At 38.2% G+C, this 16,410-nt stretch overlaps 1 protein-coding gene across 1 annotated transcript in view; it reads right to left on the minus strand.

Moving 5' to 3' along the window:
• The window catches only part of pcdh11 (protocadherin 11), a 200,775-nt gene that overhangs the window by 101,084 nt on the left and 83,281 nt on the right, over window positions 1-16,410 (minus strand). The window contains exon 4 of the mRNA XM_067369416.1: window positions 14,909-14,968. Coding sequence (XP_067225517.1) covers window positions 14,909-14,968 — 60 coding nt within the window. The remainder of the gene's footprint in view (window positions 1-14,908; window positions 14,969-16,410) is intronic.

Genomic DNA, 16,410 nt, shown 5'->3' on the forward strand with positions numbered 1-16,410 from the left:
ATCTGAACAAAATTGTTTCTTTAAGCCAAAATCAGTATTTAGTGTGACCTCCTGGACTTTTTTCCTTTTTCTCAGAAATGAAACTCTGAGAAATTTTCTCATCAGATGTTGGCCTTACAATCCTTTTCCGTTCCATTAAGGTTTAAGAGAGCCAGTTCCTGCTATTGCTCAAGTGTAAGGGGAGGTCAATAAATATTTGCCACTTTAACCTCTAAAAGATGTTTTTTTCTGATTTATTTTCTGTTTTTTAACACTGCCTACATTTTATGTTTATATTCTAATAAAGAGACTGAGAAATAATTATATATGATCATTATATCATTGCTAAAACAACATCTAATGGTGGCCTAAGAATTTTGCACAGTTCATGTTCAATATGCTAAATAATTGCCTCACTTGATCAGCCTAAATGATGTTAGCACAAATATCCAATATCAATAACCAATACAAAATTGTAAATTATAAAACAATGAGATGGATGGATGGATGGATGGATGGATGGATGGATGGATGGATGGATGGATGGATGGATGGATGGATGGATGGATGGATGGATGGATGGATGGATGGATGGATGGATGGATGGGTGGATGGATGGATGGATGGACGGATGGATGGATGGATGGATGGATGGCACAATCAACTAGACAGACATATCGAAAACGATAGATAGATAGATAGATAGATAGATAGATAGATAGATAGATAGATAGATAGATAGATAGATAGATAGATAGATAGATAGATAGATAGATAGATAGATAGATAGATAGATAGATAGATAGATAGATAGATAGATAGATAGATGCATGGATGGATGGATGGATGGATGGAGTAAACACTGTGACAACTAGCCCCAGCCTCCCGTTTATCATTTCACATTGCGTTTAAGGATGTTTTCCTCACACTTTTAAAGGTCATCTCTGCCCAGCTTTGCTAAGTGTGTTGTGGCAAATCGCCAGCACAGATTTCTCTCCCTTTATGGGAAAATTGTGCGCAAGATGTGGAATTATCAATCCCGTGCTGCTCATTAATGTCTGAGACAGCAGGAGTTTAAAGTGGAAGTATTCATGTGATTAATACTTCTTCTTGCTTCAGGAATGTGAGGAAAGCTGCACATATTTACAGCTAGCATCTGTTCCTCCACTACTCGGGCAAACACACAAAAAAAATTATTTTGCATATTAGTCACATATTATAAGATCAAGAAACACGCCGGCCTTCGGCAGTTTCATTCTTCATCTGTTTAAAACCCAAAGCACGGTGCATCCATCTCAGTTGATTAGCTGAGAACATGCTAGCGTAGCTCAACACGTCACCACACGATTGCAGTTCGATACCTTGCCACCTCAGAGTGACACCTCTATCTGTGTTCCAGTGGATTCTCATTTAGCACATGCAGGCTTGTTGCCTTTTCATCAACTTATTACTATTAAGTGGTCCTTATTTCCCTGAACAATTCCTACCCAACTCACACTTAAAGACCTGTATTGATCCTCGTGGTACACACCATCCCCTCCTGATTTCATTAGGCCCGGTGCTGTTAATTACTCCACACTCTAACCTTTCAGTGTTTCATTTGGACCGACAAATTGGGTGAATTAAAAAGGAGCTGAAAAACAGCGCAAGGCCTGACGGTGTGGATCCCCGAACTGGTATGTCAAATTCCCAAGCGGCGTAATAATTAAAAAAGTTCATCAATGTTCCCTTTGCTCATCACATTATGCAGAGGCTGGGCTCACTGGTAATAGTTCTAGAGGATTCATTTAGGAAATTAGACCAGTTTGATCTGGTTCTTCATCAAGAGAGCAGTCTAAGTCCCCCCCAGAGGATTTGTGTGGGTAAACTGCCACCTTTATTTTAGTGAAACAGATAGAAAGCATGTGTAGCAACACACACTAGGTGTTGTACCTGCAATTTTGCTTTCTGGACTATTGATGAGCGCCGAGCAAGGATTTGGTGCCAATGCAGTCATTTTGTGCCATTATATGATTCTGTGATAATAACTTCATCATAATTGGCTTCTGATGCTTGGGACTGTTGAATACCCATTTTCAGAGGGGAATGAATTGATTTACTGCTTGATTTAATTATGCATTAAAATTCAATCATGTACTTTCAAGCAAATTCAAAGCGAGTTTCTAAAGCGATCCCTAGAATGCAGGTGGGGTTGAAGGACATCTTCAGTTACATTTTTTCAGAGTTAACTTAATAATCAGATCTCATTGATTGCATTAGCGTGAAGGTCAAAAATGAAACAAGATCTAGTTATTGATGAAAGAATTTCAATATTTATGCTATGCATTAGTTTTACATTAAGTGAAGTCATCATCAAACAAAAAAGATAGGCTTTCATAGAAGAAAAAATGAGAACTTGGTAAGCCAGGAAAAGATCTGGCAGCTGAGGGCAAGGTAATATTTTAGCACTCATGAGAAAACCCATTTGGAGTCCATGTTTAACTGCCCATCAGTCTACAACCGTGCCCTCGACCCTCTACGCTTCCTGAAATCTCTCATCAGGCCGAAGGTCAAAACTCAGTCTACATGTGGTCTCACCACGCACCTGGCTTCTGTCATTGCAGCTCAATGTGAAAAGAGAGAGTCAGAAGGTCGTTCGAGTGCGAAGCTTTGACAGACAGATGATGGGAAAAGTAAGGAGCTAATATGTGCATCAACCTTCAATGTTGGCTTCCTCAGCATTACATTTAAATTGTTAATGGTTCGGATTGTTCTTTTATTGAATGACTTGACACTTCCATTCATTCGGAGTGGCACTGGCTTTGTCCGCAGCTGATAATGTGAAAAGCCACTGTATTAGAGCTCATGCTGGAACAAGTGGAGGATCACTTATCACTGTCACTTAGGCCTTGCCTGGCAAACAAGACACCTGATGGTGACACTGATTAATGATGCTGGATAAGTTTGTGAACACAGCGGGAACCCCACACAGGTTTCATTTGAATCATATTTAAGCATATGGACACCATATGGATCTAAGCATTTCCATAAATACAATGACCAACCGCAGTGAACCTGCAGGTGCGATATTTGGGACCTTTTTTTTTCCCCTTGTTGTGCAAATATAGACAGTGATTCTTATTGAAAAGATTCCATATGAGGGATCACCTAATCCCTTTTATTTCAAATATTAAATTTAGGCTTTGCAATATCTCATATTTACTCTTCAAATGAATATATATATAAGACTAGGTATTTCACTGCATAAAATCCATGTGTGTTTATGCTCTATGTCTACACATTAAAAATAAAGTGTGTAAATGGCAATTAAAAATCTTTATGAATGCATAAATGCTTAAGTTTAATAGCATCATTTTTAAGAGCAACGACTTCCACTTATTTAAGATGAGCCTCTCAAGTGTTTATTTACACTTTTGATACACTTAAAGGTATTGACTTGGCTTTGCCTACTCTAACATTAATAGCAATGGTTATTGATTGTCAAGATTGATTTTAAACTGAGGGAAATAGATGCATACCCATGGTGGACTTAAGTAATTTATACAGAGAGAGAGAAAGACTGAAGGGGAGATCCTAATAAGCCCAGACTAATTAACTCAATAACAGTTATCCATGTGCCGCATTTCAAGTATTCATGGTCTCAGAACAGGTCTTTTCTTATAATTTGAGCTCTTTTCTACAAAAAACATAATTGCAGTTGTCAAGAAAAGCCTGTCTAGTGGCTTTTCAATACGACAAAAGAGGGGCAGCCTATCTGAGAATTTTGAGCTTTGATTGCACACAGTCTTTGTGAAAAACTGTCTGTGAATAGCAGGGAGACAAGACTGCAACTCCTAAAGCTGAAAACAGAAAGACAAGGTCATGTGTTTTATCTTCACATGAAAATGAAATAAAACTAAAGTAATAAACAGTAAAATAAAATAAATAAATACATTTAAAATAAAGTAAAAGGCTTTATAGAGAAGGCAGGACAAAAAGGAGAACAAAAGACAGGAAGAGAGGATAAAAACCTGAAAGGGAAAAAAAAAAAAAAAAAAAAAAAAAAAAACTGTAAATCACAGTTTCTGGGCAAGTGACTTGTAAGCTACATTTTCTCTCTTTTCTTTTTCTTCTGCTTCTTTTTTGGTTTGTGATTCACCAAAAAGGTGAGGTACAGACCTACAGGGATCAAGGCGTACAAAATATTAAAGTAGAAATTCTGCCATAAAAATGGTGTTTGCAGTCAAATCACTTCATAAAAAGATTCCCACACTGGCCTTTCAATATGGATTTTCTACTCTAGGAACGCTAAGCACATGGCAGGGGTATTACAGACACTATCTGATATTTTGAAAATGTTCTGGGATTGATGTGCTTGTATTTTGCTGGCCTGGCACTTGCTTTTGCTGTGTGATGTAGCCTGACTTTGGAGGATATTCCTTTATATCCTGAGAGCTAAGAGGTATCAACATTTTACAGCAGGCAGAGTGTGTCCACTAAAAAAACATTACAAGCACCACATGACTCACTGGAACCTAAAAAGAGAACAAAACAGCCCAAGGAGGGTGCACAAAATTTAGATGAAAAGAAACAAACATCCATGTGGATGAACAATCAATGTGAATTTCAATCAATTTGAACCTGAAACATATACAGTAACGACAAATGTGAGGTGAAAATTACCAAGGCTTTTGCACTAAAGCTTTATTCTTTAAAGTCCCCCTGTGGTGAAAATCAAGTTTTTAATGTTGTTTATATGTCTCTGTCGTGTTTTTAATGTGCTTTAAGACAAACCATGTGCAAATTCATATGTTAACACCATTGCTGAGTATTTTCTCCTTAAAAATGCAGTGAAAAAATCGCTGGTGTCTGTGACATCACAAAATAGCTTGTAACCAATCACGTCAACGTGCCGGCGGGCTTTAGCACATCATTAACAGTGAACTAGCAGGGAAGTCTCGAGAGAAGCCAGGTTATTCCCGTATATTTTTCTGTTGATATGAAAAATCGTGTATATTTAGCAATATAATGGGTGTATATTACAATGTTCTGATGAAATATATGCCTTTCTATACTGACGTTCTTCAAAGTTGTTCAAAGTGTTTGTAAGGATACTGATTGTTAGAAAGCAGCTATCTCACTCTAACATAGCAAACAGGAACATGGTTTGTGTAACATTAGCAACACATTATTAGCTGTTTGATATAGTCAAGCAAAAGGCTAATCATATTAATTACTGTTATGTGTCTGATGTTGTAAAGAGCGATACCATTATGCAGCGTTTACCTCAGTAAGTTGACCGAGTGGATCTCTGAGCTGGTGCGAGCGAGTGGAGGTGGGGCTCATTTGCATATCCATTGATCTGCGTATACTAAATGAGGCAAGGGTGTAGAGTTTCATTCCAGATATTTTAAGGCATGGATATATATATATATATATATATATATATATATATATATATATATATATATATATATATATATATATATATTTTTTTTTTTTTTTTTTCCCCACAGGAAAAAACATTTGAATATGTAATTTTTGTGATCAAAGATGAGTTTTAAGGGGTAAAATGATTGACTAGGGGGCTTTAAAGGTGCCCTAGAATTAAAAATTTAATTTATCTTGGCATAGTTAAATAACAAGAGTTCAGTACATGGGAATGACATACAGTGAGTCTCAAACTCCATTGTTTCCTCCTTCTTATATAAATCTCATTTGTTTAAAAGACCTCAGAAGAACATGCAAATTTCAACATAACACCTACTGTTACGTAACAGTCGGGGTGTACGCCCCCAATATTTGCATATGCCAGCCCATGTTCAAGGCATTACACAAGGGCAGAACGTCTGGATGTGCACAGCTGAATCATCAGACTAGGTAAGCAAACAAGAACAATAGCGAAAAATGGCAGATGGAGCGATAATAACTGACATGATCCATGATATCATGATATTTTTAGTAATATTTGTAAATTGTCTTTCTAAATGTTTCGTTAGCATTTTGCTAATGTACTGTTAAATGTGGTTAAAATTACCATCGTTTCTTACTGTATTCACGGAGACAAGAGCCGTCGCTATTTTCATTTTTAAACACTTGCAGTCTGTATAATTCATAAACACAACTTCATTCTTTATAAATCTCCCCAACAGTGTAGCATTAGCCGTTAGCCACGGAGCACAGCCTCAAACTCATTCAGAATCAAATGTTAACATCAAAATAAACACTGTACTTATACGCGATTAGACATGCTGCATGACGAACACTTTGTAAAGATCCATTTTGAGGGTTATATTGGCTGTGTCAACTTTGTTTATGCTGTTCAAGGTAATCGTGAGCTCCGGGGACGGAGAGCACGAGAATTTAAAGGGGCCGCAGCATGAATCATAGTTCATGATGCCGGCAGTTAAAAAAATTAATAAAAAAAAAAACACCTAAGGGACACCTTAGACTTATATTACATCTTGTAAAAAAAACGTTCGATGGCACCTTGAAACACTATTTCTTTAAAATCATGCCCAAAATATATTTTTTAAAACTATTATATAATTATTTACATTGTTTAGCCCCAGAAAAATTACTATATTTTTCATTGGTGGTCATTTGTTTTGTGTAGATAGTCATACATTCATTATTCATTTATTTTACCATGGTCAATAAGCAGAGGGTAACTTTGCTTCAAACCCAATTTGAAAGTTCAGTGCGAATGCCACAAAAGAACAAATGCAACGATCATATGCGAATGTCGGAAAAAGTGGAAAGGTGGCCTGACCTTCATTATATATGGAAAAGAGCAGCTTGGACATTATGCTACAAAATATTCCACACAAAAAAGAAAGTAATTAATGTTGGGAATTACATGAGGGTGACTGAATAATGATTTTTTCTTAACATCAGTGACAGACAGCTTTCCAGGCCTGACAAAAACTGTTTATATTTATGACTAACTAGATATTAATAATGTATGAGAACAAACACGATACAAAATGTAACCGCCAGAAACAGTACATGTCTGCACATGAAAAATGCTCTATTAAAACAGGCCCGTGACTCAAAATATAGTCTATGTCATCAGCCAAGGGAGCAAACCTAACATTATTTCTATTCCAGACCTCTCACTGTTTTCTGGCTATGGCTATCAAACGCAACATATGTTGTCACAGTGAACAGTGCTAGAAATCTTTAGAGCTTGATTCAGTCTGAAATCTTCCAGAGCTTGTTTATATTGAGTGTCAAGCCGACTGCTTCAAGACCTGTAAACTACAGCCCCACATGGACCTTTAGGGAACAGTCTACAAGTAAATCTCTTATTATCAAGCTCTCTTCTGATTGGGCGATGCTAACAATCAGATATCAATGCAACAGCAGCTCTGGATTGGAGGAGCACCATCTAATGAGGTCATCTGGTAGTTGTATTGTTTTACTATTCATTGTGTGTTTGAACAGCAAGTCTTCCCAGAATATATTAGTATTTGGAGCCAGTTTATAATTCCAGTCAGTGCAATGCTGTCATAGTTCATAGTTAGTGTTTTTTTGTTTTTCTGTTTTTTTTTTTTGTTTTTTTGCACAGAGTACTTACATCCGTTTAATGATTATCATACATCGCAATTCCCTCCAGCCCGTCCCCAACAAAGATTCCCATCTGTGGACCAGACCGAGGGTCTCAGGAAATCATAAATTCTTGTTTTAACCCAAACTCACTCATCATCTGGAAAAAAATCACCTTTAAATATTCCCTTGTCTATTCCCCCCGGCGCCTCTTGGAATGGGGATGGGAACGTATTTAAGAATAGTATACAAATTATTGCCAAACTTGACAGTGAGAGTCCAATGAATAATAGCATGAAGAGGAGAGGGAGGGAAAGGTTGCGTGAAGGTGAGAGGCATTAATTTGCTTTTAAGCTTATGGGAGATTCTTCCATGCTCCCTGCGCTTAGCCACCCACTGTAAAGATACAGCACCACTCCTAGTGCCTGTGACACAGGCTCATTAGCATCTCACCCTACATCAGGAAAATGACTACCTTCCACGGGTGGATCATTATACCGCGTTATAGGGAATACCTTATAACCATAAATGTGGGGAAAGCATGTGCAATAAAGGCTCCAGATGTCTTTTTCCGTTTCTTCCCGAATATGAGGATTGGCTTCTTCGTCAAAACAGGACTCTAGGAAATGTGGAGCCGCACAAATCACGAATCCAAATGATTGATTAATTGCATGACACTTGGCAGCAGGAGTGCGATAACATTGTCTGAAGACCTCTTATTTGCACATTAAATACAGAGAAAGAGCCATTTTAGAGCCTAGAAACGAGTCACGTGGTCGCCACACACTGTTTTTCATTCTTTCTGAAATATTTAGCACTTGAGTTGAATGGCTTTGATCAGTATGGAAGATCAGATAAGAATCGTGGGATTGAAAGCACTCTAGCATTATCTTGATGTCCTACGCTTCAATTGCATTTTGATTCAGCTCACTATGCTCATACTATGCACCTCTTTTAATTTAACTAGACTTTGTTTGTGGCTGGAAACTCATTTATATAGTGGTTCCTATGGAGGTACATCAAGAGTGTTTCATCAAGAGCGCTTTAAACAGTACAAAAAGTAGACGGCTCACACTAATCTCAGCTTACATTACAAGACGGATTCATAATGAGGTGGATAAGCAGTGGTGCTAAAAGTACTGAGAAACTGAAGTACTGCATCAAAAATGAATTCAAAAGTGTCAATGTTGCACTTTATATTTTAAATTGGAAGTAATTTCATTGGCTTTTAAAGTTAATAGAGTTAAAATTATTTAACCCTTACGCTGTGTTGAAAACCCTGTTACAACTTTGGTGTTCCTGGGCTTTTAAAAATTGCTTGTAAATCAGGCTATATTATCACCAAATATTGCATTCAATCTTTTTGTCAACTTGTTTTATTTCAATTAGGACAGGTTTTGTATTTCTTTTTGGAACTTATTGATCATATGCCTCATTGATCTGATTGATTTGAGTGAAAAAAAAACATTATTTGTGGATAATTTTGTCAATATTCAACAAAAAAAATGGGGGGTTAAATGCACTGTTTATCACACTAGAGTACATTCATATTTATCACAGTAAAATAAAACTACACAAATGATTTTTTTTTTATATCAAAATAATATACATAAAGTATTTATAAGATTTTATGCTACTAAATCTGTGTGCTATTTTAGACATTGCCAATATGACTATATGTAAACAATACGCACACATACTCATGAATACTAAAGACATCAGACTGGAATACATGGGTATATTATAATCTCTCTCTCTCTCTCTCTCTCTATATATATTATATATATATATATATATATATATATATATATATATATATATATATATATATATATATATATATATATATATATATATTCTTATAATATGAAAAAAAAAACTTTGTACTTAGTTAAAATTAGTAAATGTGAAGAAAAAAAAAGTACAATACTTCAAGTGAAGTACAAATTCCCAAAACAATTTCAGTATAAAATAATTACTCAAGTACTTTACACCCCTGTGTGAATAAAGACCGATTTGAACATTGCGACTTTAAATTCATAAATATCTTTAGCTAATAAATGTGATAATTAAACAAAACATTTCTATTTGAAGGCTTCCAGTTCTATCTCACAAAAATAAGAATCTCTTACATCTTGCCTGCTCTAAATTAGACTCGCTTCAGGAGGAAATTAGGTGAAGTTTGAAGTTTTCTCCAGGAGTTCCTCTGAGAGCCATAAGAACGAAGAAACATGAGAGAATTATTAAAAAGCGCAGTATATGAACTAAATGACCCCTCAGTGCCAAGCTGCTTCCCCATACAGCACAATCAGCAGATTACCTCCACCTGAAGAACTCGGGATTCTTTCACTTCCGATCACAAATTACACAATAATGGCAGAAAACCAGATTACGTTTGGGCTTGAACGTGGTTGTTGTATCGTGTAACGTTAAATGCAATAACCAAGCAACAGCAAAAAGCAAATCATTTGAATCCTAATGGCTGCCATTCTGTTATATAATATCGAGCTTTCTCTGGGCAGAGCTTTCAAAAAATTAAGAGGTTAAGCTATGTAGTCAAGAGGCTAATGCATGGAAAAAGCCTTTGCACCCTAGCTGAACTAAATCCAACGTGCACAATGACACCCCATTAACAGGATGGAGGACACCAGGAATGCCTCAATCCGAACGCTGAGCAGATTTCCAGGTGGACGAGAGTCAGGCGCCTCAGACTCCTGGGTAACTGCACTCTGACACCTCCACTGATTTGACAAATGATTCTATATCAAAGGGCTGCGCACACATTTGACTTAATTGATTAGACAGCATGTGGCGAAATCCCTGATTGGTTTAACTAAAAGAGCAGGAAACGTGCCACAGTTTCAGAAAAAGCCATGCACTTTGTGGTGACAAGGGGGGAAAAAATTAGTTTCTGCCTTCTTTTAAGTATGACTGATTAATATTGAAATGTGTATGAAAAATGAGACAAATTAATCTTGTTCTAATGCCATAAATCATCTAATCCGAATGGGTTTACAGCTGTAATTCCAGAGGTTAGTATTTCTTTCATCTCTTCATTAGTGGGGTCAACCACAGCCAGAGGACCTTGTGAGGGGCAAGTCTATAAATGCGGTACCCTGTGCAGGGACCCCACTTTAATATGGCTGTAAAAAACCAACATGTCTGCCAATTAAAGAGACACCACATTAACACTGCTTCTGTAATTACAGACAAGAGCAGGACCGAAATAAACCGAATGGAGGACCGCAAACACTTCTCTGGAACAAAAATTAATATAGATATGTTACCCGAACTAGTCCTTGAAAGACAAACAGATCATCTGATGATTAGGGATGGAAATTGTAAAGAATTTAACAATTCTGGTTCTGATAACAGTTCCATTAATGATTTTTTTTTTTTTTTTGTACATTTAAGGAAAAAACAAGTGCAATTTAATTGGCAAACGAAAAGATAATTTCAATAATAAATAATATTGTTTACAGTTGACTTTCACAGTCTTTTTAGAGTCAACATTAATTATATACAAAAATAATAACTGTGGCAACAAATACTACTGTTTGAATGTTTGTTTTGTTTCGTTGTGTCTTATGCTCATCAAGGCTTCATTTAATTGATCAGAAATACAGTGAAACAGTAATATTGTCAAATATTGTTTTCTATTTTAATATATTTTCAATATAATTTATTCCTGTGATCAAAGCTGAATTTTCAGCATCATTACTCCAGTATTCAGTGTCACATGATCCTTAAGAAATCATTCCAATATGATGATTTGCTTCTCATGTAAGAATTATCAATATTAGAAAACTTGCATTTCTATTTGCATAAAAAAATTACTTGACAAATAAATGTTTTATAGCATTAGGCTATAAATGTATTTACTGTGACTTTTGATGAATTTAATGCATCCTTGCTGAATACAAGTATTAATTTCTTACTACATCTTACTGACCCCAAAATGTTTAGGGTAGTGTACTTCATTTATTTTATAAAATACTTTTGCCAAAACAAAAACATCAAAATAAAAGTATGTGTGAAAACTAAATCAAGCATCGTTTTGTCCTGGTATTTTATAAATAGGGAAGAAAATCTGAATAAGAACCTGTCCTTGGTTCCTGACCCTACTGATGAATCAAAACAGCTATAAATATCCATAACACAGTCGCATGCACACGCAACCTGCCGCATGGCAGACTCAGAGAGTTGGATGGCCGGTGTACCTTTTCTCTGTTTGACATGAACATGCTGTGCCTGCTAGTGACAGGCTCAGCATAGCCCTGCACCCAGAGGTCACAACTGACCTTTCTGATTGTGAGTTTTTCCAGCTCTACTACATGTTTGTCTGAAGATGTCCGCCAAACCATCCCCAGGCACCACGCTGAGACGGCGGTATGGGTTCGGGCATTTTGCTGCTTGTCTTCCAGCATCACGCCTACTCCCTCCTGAACGGCGCATGAATGCAGAGCACGCCGCCTTGAGTTTTGCATGCTACGAAACTTAATTGCTGCATGACTAGTCTGTTGTTGCATGGCTGGAGGGATTTCCATTTATTATCTAGCATGAATCATTTTTAAGATGTGCTTATTCACCACCGCTTTCCCCGAGTTCAAAACACCATTTCGAGTAGGATGTGGAGGAGTGCGCGGTCACGAGGTCCAATTTCAGACGGGGGGGGAAAGGGAGGATGTGACATCACGGAGAGAGCAACGACACCCCTCCCTCCCTCCCGCAGATGGAATATGCATCTGTGTTTGCACGGAGGGATACGCTGGTCGCACCGTGCCCAGATCAGGCAGCTCGTGCCAGGGTTCCGCATGCATCGCGCACAGGGAGGGAAGGGTCAAATTCTGCGCTCCATCTGCCATCTGCTTTGGCGGCTCGATGGGGAAGCTCTGCGATACGGCGCCTGCTAGGGTTAACTCGAAGCCTTGATGAATGGCGTTTAAATACCTGCAGAATATCGTCTGGGTCATCCATTGGATTGGCAGAGCAGACGTGCCTGCTGTAATGTCAGACAAATGATCACTTTCCTCAAGTCGGGGCCACTTCATCAACGTTAAGCGTTGAGGTGTGCCTTCCTTCACGTTCTGATAGGAAGTCTGAAATTGGGACTCTCTCCACTTTCACTACTGACCTATTGTGAATCGCAGTGGCTTGAATGAATTACTGCTGAGAGGACAAACGCATAATGTAAGATATTATTGGGGAATTTAACAATGCTCAGGCCTCGGGGACTCTCACAATGTAAAGTATGGCCTTTGGAGTACAATTGCTATGGAAACTAGAAGCCCTGGGTGACCGAGTTGCCCACCCACACGGACAGCCGTTAATCATCTTCACTCCAATTCTGGCACAGCAGAATTTGGCCAATGTGTCAAGCAGCAATTATGTATACTTAGTGTTCTCTCCACCCCCCTCGGCTTCGCTCTCTCTCGTTCTCCCGCCATCCTTCTCTTCCCCTCTCCTTTCCATTTAATCACGGAGCTTTTAAAAGCTCTGTTCATTAGCTCCCTTTCATTGTGAATGCATACAATACGAGCAAAGAAAATAGGAACGGTCTTAGTGCCACACAGTACGACATTCCTATTATAGAAATCATATCTAACCGTTTAGCCATTATACTTTCATTCGGAGCTGAGTGACACGCCAAATTACTCCACTGCTCCATTGCTTTCTTTGCATATTGGTTTGTGCAGATCACAGGCACTAATGGGAAGCGACGAGACAGAGATTATGTTCTGCTGGTCGTGGGGAAACGTTAACGCCATCACAAATCGGTGGCATCCCTTCATTACCTCCATCCAGATCAGCTGTTTCAAGGAGAGCTGACAGCAACATGGGAATTGCAACGCTCTCCATATTTCAAGGACAAAACGCTGCAGCCTGGGTGTTGAGCAGGTGAGTTCGAGCGCATCAGCATTGTATAGAACGTGTTATTAGAGGTGATCTCGACAGGGGTGAAGCGCGCAGGCTCGTGTGAAGGACGGGTCGGCAATTAGAGCCCTGTTGTGTGTCGAGAGGTTCAGGACAAAGCTGATTGCCTTTTCATACATCTCACAATGAGCACCGGGGTGATTTGTATAAATATTTTGCAGCTTTCTCTTGCAGCTTCAAGTCACTTTTGATGGCATTTGGTATATTAGGGGTTCCTGAATTGGACCACTTGCTGACAGGCTGTCAGATGTGCCAATGCCTGCCTTTGACTGACTTTTTTTGTGGGGTCTTTACTCTTGACCTGCCCAGTCAACCAGAAAAGGATATGAGCACTTTGGCACATTTGGGGTTAGCGGACTGACAATGGTGTGAGGTTTGGCAATATAACACATTATTGCGTTTCTCACACAGGCCGCGTGAAAAACTGCTCAAAAGCCGAGGCAGCTGAGGTTCATCTACACAAAGAATACGACTGATTCTTGTCACTGTTTTGGTAAATACTGAACCCAAAAAGCATGAAATCGCAGATAATTCGACATCTTGTAGCAATATTACGGTTTAATTCAGGGCCTTGTTTCCAACCTGAGATAAGACACAATAAAAAGGAAATATCTGCTGTCATGCCTCCTTGCTCTGGTACATGGCGGTGTAGAGAAAAGGAAATTTTGTTCTATTTCAACGTATTCAAGCAAAATAAATAAATAAAATGCATTTTGAAATATTCACAGAATAAGATTATCTAGCAGATTAAAAAAAAAAAAAAAAAAGTCCATGATGATGCATGGGCACCAATGTATATATTATTTACAGCAGTAGTTCTCAACTGGATTTGCTTTTAGGACACAAACCAAGTGGGGAACCAACACAGTACCACAATCAAACCATCAACATCTATTAACTTGCTAATGTTTATTAATAAAGCCAGGAACTGAGAAGCCGAATTTAGGGATGCACAATACATAGACATATCAGATCTGTGTCAGTGAATATTTGATGTTGTATATCGATATTGGATATTTAATTGTGCAAGCTCAGTTTTACATTTGCATTACCTTTGCCATCATCTTAATTTTAATCTTTCAAGACACTAATAATTTAATAACAGTTACTTGTATTCTTTAGCAGCTCAAAATGAATATCCAAATAAAATAAATTTCATATCAATCTATCAATCGATCATAAAAGCAACAAGTGAATTTATGCATCACGTATGTGTACTTTATTTATACAAACTAGTAGTTAAACCATGGCTCTACAGTTTGAGAGCATAGCATCAAGACAAAAAAACACGCAGCCTTTGATGTCAAACAAAAGACACATTTTCGCATTGTTTTCCCCTTCTGTGTGTGTATTAGAACAGTTGAGAACCAGTGCTTTACAGAGGTGCAGCATACTGCAACAGCTTTATCACATAGTGCAAATACAATGCCTCTAATAAGCAGAGGCCATTAGCAAGACAGTGACTTACCTTGTGAGGGCACGTGGCTGGGACAACAGGGAATGTTTTATCTGGGGTCTGGCTCTGGTTCTAGAAGAGAAACAAATCACTCTGTGTTTGTTATTTTAGTTAGAATAAAACTGTTGCATTCAAGCACAGTTCCTATAAATTGCATGTTTCGTAATAAGGCAGAACAAAGTGACCTATTACGGACACTTACTCTGAAGAAATGGAAAAGCCAATTGACTGAATAAAGGTTAAGGTCATCAATCTGCGCTGGTGGAATATACCGCCAACAGATGGCTACAGCAAAACTTCTCAATGCGCGCCTATTCCTGCGGCTCTAATGCTGAAAACACTAGCGTAACACATAGCACCGGCTTCATAACATATGCAAAGGTTCTCAAACAGGATTTCATTAACCAATTAGCATATTGTAAATATGGTGCTACATCAGACTGATACATGAAAACCAACACTAAAAAGGTTGCACGTAGGTAAGTCAACAAGGCAACAACAGATGGTCCTGCTGTTTGTGATTATGCATATTGCAGGGCCTCTGCACACTGACAAAGGCAGCGCAGGGAGAAATGACCATCTTGAAGTGACCTCGCATACATATGAGGAAAAAGAAGTGGTCGAACATGCGCAGCGGGGGACAAACTTCTCTTCTTAATACTTGAGGGACGGCTAGTTGATTCCAAGCAGGTGCTGCCAGTCATTCTCTTACATCCAGTTATCTTCTTTTTGTAGAACTAATGCTCTTTGACACTATTAATGGCTTCCTTATGGTATCACCAAGAGAGATGAAACATTGAGCGGTCCAGACTTCAACATCTATATTTCATCAGCACTTAGAGAAGTCAGCATCAGCTGTGTGGTAACCTCACTTCACACCCGCTGTCGGGTAAAAGACAAACACTGCCTGGACAGCCCTAGGCGTCTGAGATAATAGAAAGGAGTTTTGTGGCACTCTTGCAAAGAGAAAATTCTACAGAGATACAGGTTACACAATTTTACATTTTTTTTGCACAATTGACCAATTAAGGAATCATTCTTCTCCTCTTCAACCTGGCTCATACGCTCCTGGAGACAGTTTTTCCTTTAATGAGCTAGTTTTAAACAATACATGATATTGTAACCTGAGCAAAGCTGGCACAGGAACTCAAGTAGGGGGAGACTAATAAAGCACACGTTCTCCTGGTTGCAAGGGCAGCTCAGAGGACACAACATGTTTATTCAGGAGAGCCGCTGTCAGCATCACCCGCATTGACCCATGTCTGCTCTACTCTGGTCAGTCAACACATTTATTAAGCTCTGTTAAGAACAGTACAATTTGAACTAAATTGTGGCACATGATACATGAACAACAGCGCTATTCTTATTGTGAGTGGGATATTTTATACAACATATCAAAGTAAACAATAAGTTAATACCGAAAAACATTTAGACACTTTAGATTTTAGGAACTTTAGACACATTGCCGTTACTTCTTTGCTCCACCAGCGAATAGCTCCAAAGAAAAGCAGAAC

Source organism: Chanodichthys erythropterus, chromosome 1, assembly GCF_024489055.1.
Source record: "Chanodichthys erythropterus isolate Z2021 chromosome 1, ASM2448905v1, whole genome shotgun sequence".
NCBI classification, from domain to species: domain Eukaryota; kingdom Metazoa; phylum Chordata; class Actinopteri; order Cypriniformes; family Xenocyprididae; genus Chanodichthys; species Chanodichthys erythropterus.